The sequence below is a fragment of the Anomaloglossus baeobatrachus genome, chromosome 1 (assembly GCF_048569485.1).
Source record: "Anomaloglossus baeobatrachus isolate aAnoBae1 chromosome 1, aAnoBae1.hap1, whole genome shotgun sequence".
Classification (NCBI taxonomy): Eukaryota; Metazoa; Chordata; class Amphibia; order Anura; family Aromobatidae; genus Anomaloglossus; species Anomaloglossus baeobatrachus.
Genome location: NC_134353.1, coordinates 904,118,340 through 904,135,646, shown reverse-complemented (window position 1 = coordinate 904,135,646; position 17,307 = coordinate 904,118,340). Strand labels below are relative to the sequence as shown.

Below are 17,307 nucleotides of genomic sequence, written 5' to 3'. Positions count from 1 at the left end.
GCATTGTTATCATATGACCAACTTTTATACCGCAGATTTTCAACACACTAAAATCCACAGTGGAAAACCCTCTGCATATTTGCTCAGTGGGAGCGTACCCTTAGGCTAAAGCATTTCTGCGGCTCCAGTTCTTTCTCCATGGCGCTATCATCATCATCATCATCATCATTTATGGCTTGTATTTATCCATCATATTTCACAGCACTTTACAGACATTATCAACACTGTCCCCATTGGGGCTCACAACCTAAATTCCCTATCTGGAGAACCCGGAGAAAACCCACGAAAACATGGGGAGAACATACAAACTCCCTTGTCCTTGGTGGGATCTGAGCCCTAGTCAACAGCGCTGCAAGACTGCCGTGCTAACCACTGAGCCACCATCCAGTGCCAACCACTGAACCACCGTACAGTGCCAACCATTGAACCACTGTACAGTGTGCCAACCACTGAGCCACTGTCCAGTACCAACCACTGAACCAATGTACAGTGTAACTAATGAGCCACCGTACAGTGCCAACCACTGAACCATCGTACAGTGCCAACCACTGAACCATCGTACAGTGCCAACCACTGAACCATTGTACAGTGCCAACCACTGAACCATCGTACAGTGCCAACCACTGAACCACCGTACAGTGCCAACCAGAGAACCACCGTACAGTGCCAACCACTGAGCCATCATCCAGTGCCAACCACTGAGCCATTGTCCAGTGCCAACCACTGAGCCATCGTCCAGTGCCAACCACTGAGCCACTGTCCAGTGCCAACCACTGAGCCACCGTCCAGTGCCAACCACTGAGCCACCGTCCAGTGCCAACCACTGAACCATTGTCCAGTGCCAACCACTGAGCCACTGTCCAGTGCCAACCACTGAGCCACCGTCCAGTGCCAACCACTGAGCCACCGTCCAGTGCCAACCACTGAGCCACTGTCCAGTGCCAACCACTGAACCATTGTACAGTGTAACTAGAGTCGCCGTACAGTGCCAACCACTGAACCACCGTACAGTGCCAACCACTGAACCATCGTTCAGTGCCAACCACTGAGCCACCGTACAGTGCCAACCACTGAGCCACCGTACAGTGCCAACCACTGAGCCACCGTCCAGTGCCAACCACTGAGCCACCGTCCAGTGCCAACCACTGAGCCACCGTCCAGTGTAACTAATGAGCCACCGTCCAGTGTAACTAACGAGCCACCGTGCTGCCCTCACCAGACGGTAACAAATGCTGTAAATCTTTCAGTGCATTTGACTGTGCAGTTCCCTGTTTCACAATAAAAATGATAGCGTTCTTGTAGTAATTAGATGTGCCAGTTATCGGAAATCAGGCTGGACATACACAGGGGGCGTGTCAATAAGAAGCCACACCCTCAAGTGCACTTTCAACCTAATTTACCTATGACTTCTACGTTGGATTACTTATGACTGGATCTCTACGAAAAAAAAAGTATAATTTTCATCGGGGGATAATCGCCTACACAGCCATAACACTGGTTCATTTGCTAAAAAACAGCTGACAGGAGCCCTTTAAAATATGCTTAGTCTACATTCATATGACCAAGTCTGATCTTGCATCAACAAAATAACTGATCCATAATAATAATCTACCCCACACGTCCTCCTGCTTGCCCGCCATCTGTGTGACTCCCAGCTATTTTAACGGCAAAGTCTAATCTGCAGGAATGGCAACATTTTCCAGAAAAAGGTCATTCAGCAAGTGGGGTGAGGTTTCAGATCGAGGGGGGCAGCCACGCCTGGATATCATGGTTTGGGGCTTTTTTAGCCATTTAGGCTGCTTTCACACATCAGTTTTTTGGCATCTGGCACAATCCGGCAAAAAAACTGATGCAACGGATCCGGCGAAAAAACGGATCAGTTGCATCAGTTTTTTCCATCAGTTCCTTCAGGTTTTTGACAGATCCGGTGTGATACTGAGCATGCTCAGTTAAAAAAAAAAAATCGGATCCGGCGGCCGGATCCGTTTTTGACGCATTACGCCGGATCCGGTGTCCATAGGCTTGCATTGTAAATCGCGCCGCACAAAAAAAACGTGCCAGGCAACGTTCCATCTGGCCGCTGCATGGGCTAAGGCTGCTTTCACACATCCGTTTTTTGCAGTGCGGCACAATACGGCGCTCTGCATTAAAAACGCAACCATTTTTTTTTGCCGCCGGTTGCGTTTTTTCCGCATAGACTTCCATTAGCACCGTATTGTGCCGTGAGGCCTTGCGTTGCGTCTGTTTTTTTTGCCGGATGCGGCATATTTAACCCATGCGGAGGCCGGATGTAACGTTGCCTGGCACGTTTTTTTTGTGCGGCGAAAAAACCCATCGTGCCGGATCCGGCACGATGCGGCGCGATTTACAATGCAAGCCTATGGACGCCGAATGCGACGTCCTGCGACAAAAAACGCATCCAGCCGCCGGATGCGTTTTTTTGTACTGCGCATGCTCAGTATCAAGCCGCATCCGTCAAAAAACGGACGGGCCGCATGGGGAAAACTTATGCAACGGATCCGTTTTTTTCGCCGCATCCGTTGCATAGGTTTTTGAGTTGGATTGAGCCGCACTGCTAAAACCGGATGTGTGAAAGCAGCCTAAATATGCCGCATCAGGCAAAATTGGACGCAATGCAAAGCCATACGGCACAATGCGGCGCTAATGCAAGTCTATGCGGAAAAAAACGCAACCGGCGGCAAAAAAAAAAAACCGGTTGCGTTTTTTCTGCCAAAGCGCCGTATTGTGCCGCTCAGCAAAAACCGGATGTGTGAAAGCAGACTAAACTTTTCTGTATAGAAGTTCAAAAACACAAGAAAAAAAAATGCATACAAAAATGATTGGGAGGAAAAAAAGGGAAAGGATGGGGCAGAGCGCAGGACTGCAAGATCAGACCGCTCAGTGTTTGCTACCTGTAACCCAGGAGACGCATAGATCCAAACAGGAGCTGCATACACCATTATAATTTTTAACTACTATTTCTTTCCTGGAGTTGGAAGTTTCTTGAAACGCACCCAACATGACGATAGAACTACAAGTCTCAGCATGCTACCAGTGCACAGTTATAGGACAGCTTGCATGCTTTTTACCCTTTCTTACCCATTCATTTTATGCAAAACAGCAAATGCCCTGGAGTAATGCAAAGAAATGCAGCTCCATATTATACAGACTGGTAAGGGGTGGAACTGGGGCTCTTACCTCTATACAGCAGCACCGTAATCCAGGCATCAACAGATTATAGGTGTCCACAATAAAGCCTGCCACAATTTACATGTAATGTACCAGTGTCTACAGACAGGCAATAAATAGACACTCTAATTTGAAGAAGGACCCCGGATTTACAAACAGGATGCGTTCCACGCCTCAGTGCTGTTGTTATTACTGTATACGCAGATGCGGAAGTGAAGCGTGGAACGCACAAAGTCATGGCAACATGTGTCTCCAGCAGATGTAGAACTACAAGTACCAAGTAAATCTGGGTATTGTGGTTTCACATCTGTAAGAGAGACATCAGCCTGGTGCTAAATTACCTGTGTAAAGCACAATATTGTGACTGTATTAAATTATGATGATAAATGTGGTCTTTTAGATTATATTGGTGTATTATAATTATACAATAGTGGCTAATTGAGTTTTTGGGAAACTCCCCAGTTCTTTGTCCCACTGAGAACCTGTCATCAATCCTCAAAACAAAAATACAGAAATTGTGATAAACTCAGAGCCCTAATGAGATAAGAATGGATCATCAGCCAAAATATGGCCCAAAAGCTGATTATCCAGCTGCCAGAGGGAGAAGGGCAGCAATCTGGAAAAATAGGGGGCAACACTGTAAATACTGGGTCTTTACATAAACTTCATGTGTTTGTAAAACAAAGTGCAAAAACTTGTGAAATGCTGATAATTGTGCTTCAGTAACCGGAGAAACAAACGACTAAAAGATCAACATACGCTGAGGTAAAAAACGTTCTGAAAAACTATTGTAGTGGGTGCTCAAAACCCCTACTAAAAGACCGGAAATGTTATTAATAAAAGTGTTGTATTTTTAATACTGTATTGCATGTTAGTGTTAGGGCACCCCCTAGTGGCCGGGTGGGACGGCTGTTGCCACCGGGGAGGAGGAGTCGGCTGGATGTCTAGGGAAGGTCTGTGAGTGTGGAAGGGGAGTCGGATCCGGGACAGCAATGTGTGACCATCGGTGGCAGTGTGTATGAGCGGAACATCAGGGGACGCCGGAGCAACGGAGTACGCAACCTCAAGGTCTGATTCCGCTGGTGTGGGTCCGGTGTGTGCTTGACCTAGGAGTGGGAGCCCGGAGAAGCGGAGTACCCAGGGCATATCCCCACTAGAGGGCGCGTTTGGGCAGGTTGTCCCCAGCTCCACAGGAATTGCCGAAATCTGCTGACCGGATTGTATCTGTGCAAAATAAATGTTATCTTTTATTGGCATCAACTTCTGCCTGAGGACTGTTTGTGCACCTTCCGACGAAGATACTGACACCCATTGTCCCACCAAGCTAGTCCCCAACATTGAAGGAGTGATAGAGCCAGGGGTGTGCCTAGAATTCACTGCCGCCACGACTACACAGCCAGAGGCCTCCCTGGCTCATCACTTCATGTGGCGTAGTCGGCAGGATGCGATTCCCCTGCCAGGAACCCAAGAAGCCGGAGATCAAGTGGTGCCGAGTGCACCGTATCTGGGCTACGAGAGAAGATTTCCAGTCCCATGGTGGGAGGAAGAAGTGCCCAAGGCGTTGGACCGGGCACAAGATGGCGGCGAGAGGGCCGTTATCTGTGAAGCTGAGGAAGAAAAGGCGCGAAAAGTTGGCGCCGAAAGAAGAGCCTGGGGCTGGCCGGTGCCGAGGAAGAGGTACAGAGTACTCCGCCCAAAGAGGGGAGGCGCCAGTCCCAGGGCATTGAAGAAGACATACGAAGTGGGCGGTGTTCAGAAGAAAAAGAAGTACCGCCGCGGAGGAGTCAAGAGGATGCGTGAGGCTGGGGGAGGATTCTGTTTAAGAGCGGGAAACAAAGGCCCGCCTCCTCTTTCCTCAGTCTCAACTTTGACACCGTCGCCATTGGTCATACAGCCAACAGAGACAGATATGGAGATGTCGGGACAACCGGAAGAGCTTGCTACCACCATGGCTCTGGTCAGTCTAGGCCGGGGGCGGCCTAAGTTTGCGGCTGCAAGTGAAGCATCCCTTGTGGACCTGCCGATTGGACCGGGAGGTTCCACGCGGCCCGAAAAGGTGTCCTGGAAGACCACGTGGGACGCAAAGACCGGAGGCACGATCACGGAGGTCCGGGCAACGTATGCCACACAGCCCCCAGTAGGAGACCGGATTCCGGGGATCACGCATTCCCCTTGGGAGACCCCGCAGCTGGGCGCCCTCGCTGCTACACCAACTGCCTCATATGGAGTGCCGGCCGAAGAGCTAGCTGAGCGGTTGGAGGAAGATCATCTGGGCTTCGTGTGGGAGCCGGTCATCGTCCCTTCCCCTGTGCAGCACCCCAGAGCTCCATCCCCGGTACCCGACCCTGTCAGAGAACGCCTGATGGCTGAAACCGTCGTCCGGGAAATGTTGTCCGGTCCCGGCGGCGAGGAGCTGGCCCTGCAGTTTACCACCGGAGTGGTGGTAAAGTTTAACCAGCAGGAGGGATACGGGTTCATCCGAGAAGTAGAGACCGGAGACGACTACTTCTATAATAGAGTCCATCTGGATGTGGAGGGGCTGCCCAAACGACTCCATACGCTTTGGCCGGGCGAGAAAGTCCAATTCTTGCCGGACGCAGGAAGTCGCGGCCTGTTTGCCGTTGGCGTCTCCCGGATGCCGACCGCCCGGGAAGTGGCCCAGTGGCAGCAGGAGCTGGAGTGGGAGGAATCAAATCAAATAGCAGAATAACCAAGGGATCCACAGTATCAACCTAAGCAAATAGCTGAATCCTGACAGAAAATTAGGTACTAAAGGGAGACCTAAAATATAACTTTTATTTCACGTGCTTGATAAAAAGTGAACCTAGGCTCACTAAGAGTAAAACCAACAAACCACAGACATAAATATGTCCTGTTATGTACAGGGACAAAGAAACAGACCAATAAATTCTTGGCCCTTGGTGATAGGGTACGGCAAATGATGGCCTCAAAGTTGAACTGAGGATACTACCAAAAAGAGGACCCCCACCATAAGAAAGTTGGTTTTACTCTTAGTGAGCCTAGGTTCACTTTTTATCAAGCACGTGAAATAAAAGTTATATTTTAGGTCTCCCTTTAGTACCTAATTTTCTGTCAGGATTCAGCTATTTGCTTAGCTTTCTCTGGAGTGGGAGGAGCAGCAGGAGCGGCGCCGGAGCCATCCAAGACCGGTCCCGTCCGCGCCCTCTCATTCCCGGCGCACCTTGTCCGCTGCCCCGGAAGCATCATCTGGCCCGACCGCTGACCCGGAGAAGGTTCCCCCAGTGGTAGCGGTGACCCAGAGCGTGACCAACAAGCCGGTCATCGTCCTAGATGTGCCGCCACCTGCACCACAACCACCCCGGGCAGCGACGCCATCACCACCGCCGGGAGCGGAAGAAGCTGCGTCAGCAGAGCCACCTTTTGCTCCCGTGTTGTTCCGGAGGCTACGCCGCCAGCCAGGGCAGTCCCTGGGCGCCTACATACAGGCACAGGCGGAGGAGTTGAAGCGGTCCTGGCCTCCGGAATAGAGCTCTGCAGATTCCTTGCTTAAAGACCGGTGTTGTTCTTAGACCGGCAAAAGTTGTTGTTAAAAGTTTTACGGGCCTGTTGCCCGCCAACTAAGACCGGGAGCGCTGTTGAGCCTCCGGGCGCCACCCAAGACCGGGAGTGCTGTTGAGCCTCCGGGCGCCACCCAAGACCGGGAGCGCTGTTGAGCCTCCGGGCGCCATTGCAGAACCGGGAGCGCTGTTGATGCCTCCGGGCGATCCCTAAAGAACCGGGAGCGCCGCTGAACTGGTGCCGCTGTTGTTGTGGACTGACCTAAAAGGTTTTTTTTATGTTATGTGTGTTTTTAGAGAAGAGCCGTGCCAGGAGGCTCGGATTTTAAGAGGGGAGGCATGTAGTGGGTGCTCAAAACCCCTACTAAAAGACCGGAAATGTTATTAATAAAAGTGTTGTATTTTTAATACTGTATTGCATGTTAGTGTTAGGGCACCCCCTAGTGGCCGGGTGGGACGGCTGTTGCCACCGGGGAAGGAGGAGTCGGCTGGATGTCTAGGGAAGGTCTGTGTGTGTGGAAGGGGAGTCGGATCCGGGACAGCAGTGTGTGACCATCGGTGGCAGTGTGTATGAGCGGAACATCAGGGGACGCCGGAGCAACGGAGGAGTACGCAACCTCAAGGTCTGATTCCGCTGGTGTGGGTCCGGTGTGTGCTTGACCTAGGAGTGGGAGCCCGGAGAAGCGGAGTACCCAGGGCATATCCCCACTAGAGGGCGCGTTTGGGCAGGTTGTCCCCAGCTCCACAGGAATTGCCGAAATCTGCTGACCGGATTGTATCTGTGCAAAATAAATGTTATCTTTTATTGGCATCAACTTCTGCCTGAGGACTGTTTGTGCACCTTCCGACGAAGATACTGACACCCATTGTCCCACCAAGCTAGTCCCCAACATTGAAGGAGTGATAGAGCCAGGGGTGTGCCTAGAATTCACTGCCGCCACGACTACACAGCCAGAGGCCTCCCTGGCTCATCACTTCACTATGTCAAAATGTTTGGTCACATCTGCAAAGGAATCTGCCAACAATGCTTATAATGTTATAATCCCGGTATATGGCAGGTCTTGTGGGGTGTTCCTGGTATAGGCAGGGCTTGTGGGGTGTTCCTGGTATATCCAGGGCTTGTGGGGTGTTCCTGGTATAGGCATAGCTTGTGGGGTGTTCCCGGTATATGGCAGGTCTTGTGGGGTGTTCCTGGTATAGGCAGGGCTTGTGGGGTGTTCCCAGTATACGGCAGGTCTTGTGGGGTGTTCCCGGTATATGCAGGGCTTGTGTGGTGTTCCTGGTATAGGCAGGGCTTGTGGGGTGTTCCCAGTATACGGCAGGTCTTGTGGGGTGTTCCCGGTATATGCAGGGCTTGTGGGGTGTTCCTGGTATAGGCAGGGCTTGTGGGGTGTTCCTGGTATAGGCAGGGCTTGTGGGGTGTTCCCGGTATACGGCAGGGCTTGTGGGGTGTTCCTGGTATAGGCAGGGCTTGTGGGGTGTTCCCGGTATACGGCAGGGCTTGTGGGGTGTTCCTGGTATAGGCATAGCTTGTGCGGTGTTCCCGGTATATGCAGGGCTTGTGGGGTGTTCCTGGTATAGGCAGGGCTTGTGGGGTGTTCCTGGTATGGGCAGGTATTGTGTGGTATTCCTGGTATAGGCAGGGCTTGTGGGGTGTTCCTAGTATAGGCATAGCTTGTGGGGTGTTCCCGGTATATGGCAGGGCTTGTGGGGTGTTCCTGGTATAGGCAGGGCTTGTGGGGTGTTCCTAGTATAGGCATAGCTTGTGGGGTGTTCCCGGTATACGGCAGGGCTTGTGTGGTGTTCCTGGTATAGGCAGGTATTGTGTGGTGTTCCTGGTATAGGCAGGGCTTGTGGGGTGTTCCTAGTATAGGCATAGCTTGTGGGGTGTTCCCGGTATATGGCAGGGCTTGTGGGGTGTTCCTGGTATATGGCAGGTATTGTGTGGTGTTCCTGGTATAGGCAGGGCTTGTGGGGTGTTCCTGGTATATGGCAGGTATTGTGTGGTGTTCCTGGTATAGGCAGGGCTTGTGGGGTGTTCCTAGTATAGGCAGGGCTTGTGGGGTATTCCTGGTATATCCAGGGCTTGTGGGGTGTTCCTGGTATAGCCATAGCTTGTGGGGTGTTCCCGGTATATGGCAGGTCTTGTGGGGTGTTCCTGGTATAGGCAGGGCTTGTGGGGTATTCCTGGTATATCCAGGGCTTGTGGGGTGTTCCTGGTATAGCCATAGCTTGTGGGGTGTTCCCGGTATATGGCAGGTCTTGTGGGGTGTTCCTGGTATAGGCATAGCTTGTGGGGTGTTCCCGGTATATGGCAGGTTTTGTGGGGTGTTCCTGGTATATGCAGGGCTTATGGGGTGTTCCCGGTATACAGCAGGGCTTGTGGGGTGTTTCTGGTATATGCAGGGCTTGTGGGGTGTTCCCGGTATACGGCATGGCTTGTGGGGTGTTCCTGGTATATGGCAGGTCTTGTGGGGTGTTCCTGGTATATGGCAGGTCTTGTGGGGTGTTCCCGGTATACAGCAGGTCTTGTGGGGTGTTCCTGGTATAGGCATGGCTTGTGGGGTGTTCCTGGTATAGGCAGGTATTGTGTGGTGTTCCTGGTATAGGCATGGCTTGTGGGGTGTTCCCGGTATATGGCAGGTCTTGTGGGGTGTTCCTGGTATAGGCAGGGCTTGTGGGGTGTTCCTGCTATATCCAGGGCTTGTGGGGTGTTCCTGGTATAGGCATAGCTTGTGGGGTGTTCCCGGTATATGGCAGGTCTTGTGGGGTGTTCCTGGTATAGGCAGGGCTTGTGGGGTGTTCCCGGTATACAGCAGGGCCTGTGGGGTGTTTCTGGTATATGCAGGGCTTGTGGGGTGTTCCTGGTATAGGCAGGTATTGTGTGGTGTTCCTGGTATAGGCAGGGCTTGTGGGGTGTTCCTGGTATAGGCAGGTATTGTGTGGTGTTCCTGGTATAGGCAGGGCTTGTGGGGTGTTCCTAGTATAGGCATGGCTTGTGGGGTGTTCCCGGTATATGGCAGGGCTTGTGGGGTGTTCCTGGTATAGGCAGGGCTTGTGGGGTGTTCCTAGTATAGGCATAGCTTGTGGGGTGTTCCCGGTATACGGCAGGGCTTGTGCGGTGTTCCTGGTATATGGCAGGTATTGTGTGGTGTTCCTGGTATAGGCAGGGCTTGTGGGGTGTTCCTGGTATATGGCAGGTATTGTGTGGTGTTCCTGGTATAGGCAGGGCTTGTGGGGTGTTCCTAGTATAGGCATAGCTTGTGGGGTGTTCCCGGTATATGGCAGGTCTTGTGGGGTGTTCCTGGTATAGGCAGGGCTTGTGGGGTATTCCTGGTATATCCAGGGCTTGTGGGGTGTTCCTGGTATAGGCATAGCTTGTGGGGTGTTCCCGGTATATGGCAGGTCTTGTGGGGTGTTCCTGGTATAGGCATAGCTTGTGGGGTGTTCCCGGTATATGGCAGGTTTTGTGGGGTGTTCCTGGTATATGCAGGGCTTGTGGGGTGTTCCCGGTATACAGCAGGGCTTGTGGGGTGTTTCTGGTATATGCAGGGCTTGTGGGGTGTTCCCGGTATACGACAGGGCTTGTGGGGTGTTCCTGGTATATGGCAGGTCTTGTGGGGTGTTCCTGGTATATGGCAGGTCTTGTGGGGTGTTCCCGGTATACAGCAGGTCTTGTGGGGTGTTCCTGGTATAGGCATGGCTTGTGGGGTGTTCCTGGTATAGGCAGGTATTGTGTGGTGTTCCTGGTATTGGCATGGCTTGTGGGGTGTTCCCGGTATATGGCAGGTCTTGTGGGGTGTTCCTGGTATAGGCAGGGCTTGTGGGGTGTTCCTGGTATATCCAGGGCTTGTGGGGTGTTCCTGGTATAGGCATAGCTTGTGGGGTGTTCCCGGTATATGGCAGGTCTTGTGGGGTGTTCCTGGTATAGGCAGGGCTTGTGGGGTGTTCCCGGTATACAGCAGGGCCTGTGGGGTGTTTCTGGTATATGCAGGGCTTGTGGGGTGTTCCTGGTATAGGCAGGTATTGTGTGGTGTTCCTGGTATAGGTAGGGCTTGTGGGGTGTTCCTAGTATAGGCATAGCTTGTGGGGTGTTCCTGGTATATGGCAAGGCTTGTGGGGTGTTCCTGGTATAGGCAGGGCTTGTGGGGTGTTCCTAGTATAGGCATAGCTTGTGGGGTGTTCCCGGTATACGGCAGGGCTTGTGCGGTGTTCCTGGTATATGGCAGGTATTGTGTGGTGTTCCTGGTATAGGCAGGGCTTGTGGGGTGTTCCTAGTATAGGCATAGCTTGTGGGGTGTTCCTGGTATAGGCATAGCTTGTGGGGTGTTCCCTGTATATGGCAGGTTTTGTGGGGTGTTCCTGGTATATGCAGGGCTTGTGGGGTGTTCCCGGTATACAGCAGGGCTTGTGGGGTGTTTCTGGTATATGCAGGGCTTGTGGGGTGTTCCCGGTATACGACAGGGCTTGTGGGGTGTTCCCGGTATACGGCAGGGCTTGTGGGGTGTTCCTGGTATAGGCAGGTATTGTGTGGTGTTCCTGGTATAGGCAGGGCTTGTGGGGTGTTCCTAGTATAGGCATAGCTTGTGGGGTGTTCCCGATATATGGCAGGGCTTGTGGGGTGTTCCTGGTATAGGCAGGGCTTGTGGGGTGTTCCTAGTATAGGCATAGCTTGTGGGGTGTTCCCGGTATACGGCAGGGCTTGTGCGGTGTTCCTGGTATATGGCAGGTATTGTGTGGTGTTCCTGGTATAGGCAGGGCTTGTGGGGTGTTCCTGGTATATGGCAGGTATTGTGTGGTGTTCCTGGTATAGGCAGGGCTTGTAGGGTGTTCCTAGTATAGGCATAGCTTGTGGGGTGTTCCCGGTATATGGCAGGTCTTGTGGGGTGTTCCTGGTATAAGCAGGGCTTGTGGGGTATTCCTGGTATATCCAGGGCTTGTGGGGTGTTCCTGGTATAGGCATAGCTTGTGGGGTGTTCCCGGTATATGGCAGGTCTTGTGGGGTGTTCCTGGTATAGGCATAGCTTGTGGGGTGTTCCCGGTATATGGCAGGTTTTGTGGGGTGTTCCTGGTATATGCAGGGCTTGTGGGGTGTTCCCGGTATACAGCAGGGCTTGTGGGGTGTTTCTGGTATATGCAGGGCTTGTGGGGTGTTCCCGGTATACGACAGGGCTTGTGGGGTGTTCCTGGTATATGGCAGGTCTTGTGGGGTGTTCCTGGTATATGGCAGGTCTTGTGGGGTGTTCCCGGTATACAGCAGGTCTTGTGGGGTGTTCCTGGTATAGGCATGGCTTGTGGGGTGTTCCTGGTATAGGCAGGTATTGTGTGGTGTTCCTGGTATTGGCATGGCTTGTGGGGTGTTCCCGGTATATGGCAGGTCTTGTGGGGTGTTCCTGGTATAGGCAGGGCTTGTGGGGTGTTCCTGGTATATCCAGGGCTTGTGGGGTGTTCCTGGTATAGGCATAGCTTGTGGGGTGTTCCCGGTATATGGCAGGTCTTGTGGGGTGTTCCTGGTATAGGCAGGGCTTGTGGGGTGTTCCCGGTATACAGCAGGGCCTGTGGGGTGTTTCTGGTATATGCAGGGCTTGTGGGGTGTTCCTGGTATAGGCAGGGCTTGTGGGGTGTTCCCGGTATACGGCAGGGCTTGTGGGGTGTTCCTGGTATAGGCAGGTATTGTGTGGTGTTCCTGGTATAGGCAGGGCTTGTGGGGTGTTCCTAGTATAGGTATAGCTTGTGGGGTGTTCCTGGTATATGGCAGGGCTTGTGGGGTGTTCCTGGTATAGGCAGGGCTTGTGGGGTGTTTCTAGTATAGGCATAGCTTGTAGGGTGTTCCCGGTATACGGCAGGGCTTGTGCGGTGTTCCTGGTATATGGCAGGTCTTGTGGGGTGTTCCTGGTATAGGCAGGGCTTGTGGGGTGTTCCTGGTATAGGCAGGTATTGTGTGGTGTTCCTGGTATTGGCATGGCTTGTGGGGTGTTCCCGGTATATGGCAGGTCTTGTGGGGTGTTCCTGGTATAGGCAGGGCTTGTGGGGTGTTCCTGGTATAGGCAGGGCTTGTGGGGTGTTTCTAGTATAGGCATAGCTTGTAGGGTGTTCCCGGTATACGGCAGGGCTTGTGCGGTGTTCCTGGTATATGGCAGGTCTTGTGGGGTGTTCCTGGTATAGGCAGGGCTTGTGGGGTGTTCCTGGTATATGGCAGATATTGTGTGGTGTTCCTGGTATAGGCAGGGCTTGTGGGGTGTTCCCGGTATATGGCAGGTCTTGTGGGGTGTTCCTGGTATAGGCATAGCTTGTGGGGTGTTCCCTGTATATGGCAGGTTTTGTGGGGTGTTCCTGGTATATGCAGGGCTTGTGGGGTGTTTCTGGTATATGCAGGGCTTGTGGGGTGTTCCCGGTATACGACAGGGCTTGTGGGGTGTTCCTGGTATATGGCAGGTCTTGTGGGGTGTTCCTGGTATATGGCAGGTCTTGTGGGGTGTTCCCGGTATACAGCAGGTCTTGTGGGGTGTTCCTGGTATAGGCATGGCTTGTGGGGTGTTCCCGGTATATGGCAGGTCTTGTGGTGTGTTCCTGGTATAGGCAGGTATTGTGTGGTGTTCCTGGTATAGGCATGGCTTTTGGGGTGTTCCCGGTATATGGCAGGTCTTGTGGGGTGTTCCTGGTATAGGCAGGGCTTGTGGGGTGTTCCCGGTATACAGCAGGGCCTGTGGGGTGTTCCTGGTATAGGCAGGGCTTGTGGGGTGTTCCTAGTATAGGCATAGCTTGTGGGGTGTTCCTGGTATACGGCAGGGCTTGTGCGGTGTTCCTGGTATAGGCAGGTATTGTGGGGTGTTCCTGGTATATGGCAGGTCTTGTGGGGTGTTCCCGGTATATGGCAGGTCTTGTGGGGTGTTCCCGGTATATGGCAGGTCTTGTGGGGTGTTCCTGGTATAGGCAGGGCTTGTGGGGTATTCCTGGTATATCCAGGGCTTGTGGGGTGTTCCTGGTATAGGCATAGCTTGTGGGGTGTTCCCGGTATATGGCAGGTCTTGTGGGGTGTTCCTGGTATAGGCAGGGCTTGTGGGGTGTTCCTGGTATAGGCAGGGCTTGTGGGGTGTTTCTGGTATATGCAGGGCTTGTGGGGAGTTCCCGGTATACGGCAGGGCTTGTGGGGTGTTCCTGGTATACGGCAGGTTTTGTGGGGTGTTCCCGGTATATGCAGGTCTTGTGGGGTGTTACTGTTATACGGCAGGTCTTGTGGGGTGTTCCCGGTATAAGGCAAGTCTTGTGGGGGTATTTCTAGTATACGGCAGGTCTTGTGGGTTGTTTCTGGTATGCAGCAGGGCTTGTGGGGTTTTCCTGGTATATGGCAGGACTTGTGGGTTGTTTCTGGTATACAGCAGGTCTTGAGGGGTGATCCCAGTATACGACAGGTCTTGAGGGGTGATCCCAGTATACGGCAGGTCTTGAGGGGTGATCCCAGTATACGGCAGGTCTTGGGGAGTCATCCTGGTATACCTCAGTTCTTATGGGAATGTTCTGGGTATACAGGGGGTCTTGTGGGATATTGCAGGTTAAATCTTGTCTTGTGGAGTGATCCCAGTATACACCGGCCTTGTTGAATGTTCTTGGTATACGGCAGGTGTTGTGGGTGATCCCAATAAACAGGGGGTCTTGTCAGGAGTTCCTGGTACATAGTGATTACTACCAAAAGTAATCCGTAGAAGAACCATCGTCATGAATGCACGAGCCTCACTGATACACGTGTAGAGTGAAGGCTAGTCTCCCTGGTCCAATTCCCAGAAAACTGATCCTACCTTGATGAAAATTGCTGAGACATTTACCACTGGCCATGATAGAGGTCAGGAGACACAGAGCGCAGTGTGCCCTGTATGAGGCGGTGTGCCCTGTATGAGGCGGTGTGATCGCAGAGTGGTCTGGGTGCCTATGCTGATCTCTGTTCACTCCGAAAAGTCCATAACTAGATCATCAAATAAAGGCAGAAGGAATCCAGGGCTGATGATCACTTCTACATCATGTGGATGGCCGGGTGTGTGTTTGTCACTTACCTGGGTAAGAGATGGCACAAGGATGAAGACAAGGGGGCAGTAGCAGTGTCTTGGGGGACAAAGTATTTTGAACAAAATATTGGCATACAAGTAAAGAAAAAATACGCGTCCATCTTGATATGTTTTGGTGCATTTGCGCAATTTTACATTGTCATTTATTGCTCCTGTGAACATTATGAAGCGTGCACCAGTAACACATGAAAATTCAGCTTCTTTGCCAACAATCATCCTTACTGCTGTTTGAGGTGGACAGGAATACATCCTTTTTTTTTGTCACCCTCCAAATCTTACAATTTTCACAATGGCCAGTAGGCCTCATATTGAATTCAATCTCCACGTTCTGTCCAAATATTTTTCAGCATCCATTATCATCACAGACATGATTACAATGGCTGATAACACCTCTATATACAGTAGATAACATAGAATCCACCATTCGTGATAGGTCGTGTCACACCTTACCTCCTCCTGTACAATGACTTACACCACCTCTATATACAGTGGATAACACAGGATCCACCATTCAAAATAGGTGATGTCACAGCTCACCTCCTCCTACTGTTGTAGAATGACTGATATCTACTGTATATAGAGGTGTTAACAGGATCAACCATTCACAATAGGTGATATCACAGCTCACCTCCTCCTGTGCAATGACGTATATCACCTCTCTGTACAATAGATAACACAGAATCCACCATACACAATAAGTGATGTCACAGCTCACCTCCTCCTTCTCCTGTATAATGACTGATAACATCTATATACAGTGGCTAACACAGGATGCACCAGTCACAATAGGTAATATCACAGCTAACCTCCTCCCCTTCCTGCACGAGGTATAGCATCTCTATATACAGTAGAGAACCAGGACCCACCATTCACAAGAGGTGATATCACAGCTCTCATCCTCCTGTACAATGACAGATATCACCTCTATGTACAATGGATAACAGGATCCACCGTACACAACAGGTGATGTCACAGCTCATCTCCTTCTCCTGTATAATAACTGATAGCACATCTATATAAAGTAGAGAACCAGGACCCACCATTCACAAGAGGTGATGTTACAGCTCACCTCCTCTTCCTCCCTTCACAATGATTTTGTCCAGATCAGATCATGCCTAGAAAGTTCTCCTTTAGAAGTTAGAGTCACACGCCTTCTATTGCTGCCTATGTCCATGTGGCTGCTGAAGTCATCAGTACAGAGCAGTGAGACTTCTGAGATACCTAGTGGCCAATGTGAAAATTGCAGGTATTTTTAATATTTTTTTTGATGGATCGGAATGTGGAAATATAAAACAAAAATCTTTAAAAAATAAAAATGAAACATAATTCAGATGTAGATTTTCCTTTTAGTCAAGGTGCAACAGGTACAAAGCTTTACGACGTTAACGTTTATGGATGTTTTCAGGAGCTCATTTTATTAAATAACCAACATTTTTTTTCAGTCAAACTTTTGTGATACATTATTATTTTTCTTGCCCCATGATCCATATATAAAAATTATAGAAAAAAAAAAAGGGGGAAAAAAGACGATCTGCTGATATAGTTTGAAACGTCGCAATGTACCAAGAGCGCTGCACCCATCATATCACATTCTCCAGCCTCAGTCTTATACAATGGTCGCTGCCAGTATCGGGGGCTTTCATCTGAGACCCTCAAGATGCACACAGGCCAGGACAAACACTGAATATATGTATATCATGTCCCTAGGGTGAGGGTATATCATTAAAGGGGTTGTCCAACGCCACCTCTGTATGGAGAGGAGTAGCGCAGAGAAGGTTTGCATTTCGGTAGGTACCTGCCCATTCGATGACATCCGTGCGGGTCACACCCCAATGCAGAAAAACTGGTGACCCTCGAGTGCTCTGGTGACATGCAGCTCATTCCCATGGTAGATTCATCCGAGACCTGAGGACCTTTATGATCAGGCAGAGCTGACTGAGAAGGCTGAGTTATACAGACAGTAAATCTTCCGGGTGCTCCTGCCCTCCTCCATGCACTGGAATGGGCATTAGCCAATTTTAGCCTCCCTAATGGGTTATTCCCAAAATATTAAATGGGTTTTACAGTTTCAGAAACCTCTGTTCCCAAGAAATGTTTGTTTTTAAAACAAATTGTGATTTATGATTTACTCACCCTTCCCAGGTCCACTAAAGTGTTCACCGTGGCATCGTTATTGTCTGCAGTTCTAGTGCTGCAGCCAATCATTGGTTCTGCTTAGTTCCTTTTGAACACTGGCTGCAGCGCTGTCAATGGGACAATAACAGATACTAGCAGAAGTGGCTGAGAACCGGCACTGGACCCAAGGAGGGTGAGTAAGGCACTTTAAAAAAAAAAAACAGGAAAAGCTTTTTAACTGATCTCCTACCCATCCATTACATAGGGAATAACTTATTGATCGCTGAGGGTCCAACTGCAGAAACTAAGGCCCTGGAGCGGAGCTCTGAAGTAGAGGGGAAAATGCTCAATCCCCACCCAATTCATTGTCTATGGGACTACTGGAAATAGTGGAGCGCAGCACA

General features: G+C 51.0%; 1 protein-coding gene across 2 annotated transcripts in view; it reads right to left on the bottom strand.

Moving 5' to 3' along the window:
* HDHD2 (haloacid dehalogenase like hydrolase domain containing 2) overlaps window positions 1–3,258 on the bottom strand; it is a 28,009-nt gene extending 24,751 nt beyond the window's left edge. Inside the window, exon 1 of one of the 2 annotated variants that reach the window (XM_075327377.1) lies at window positions 3,199–3,258. Coding sequence is in view for 1 of the 2 variants with exons in the window: in XM_075327369.1 (XP_075183484.1) it covers window positions 3,100–3,107 (8 nt within the window). In the remaining variant the exon portion in view is untranslated. The other variant, XM_075327369.1, reaches the window with a different exon arrangement.
* Window positions 3,259–17,307: the final 14,049 nt, after the last annotated feature.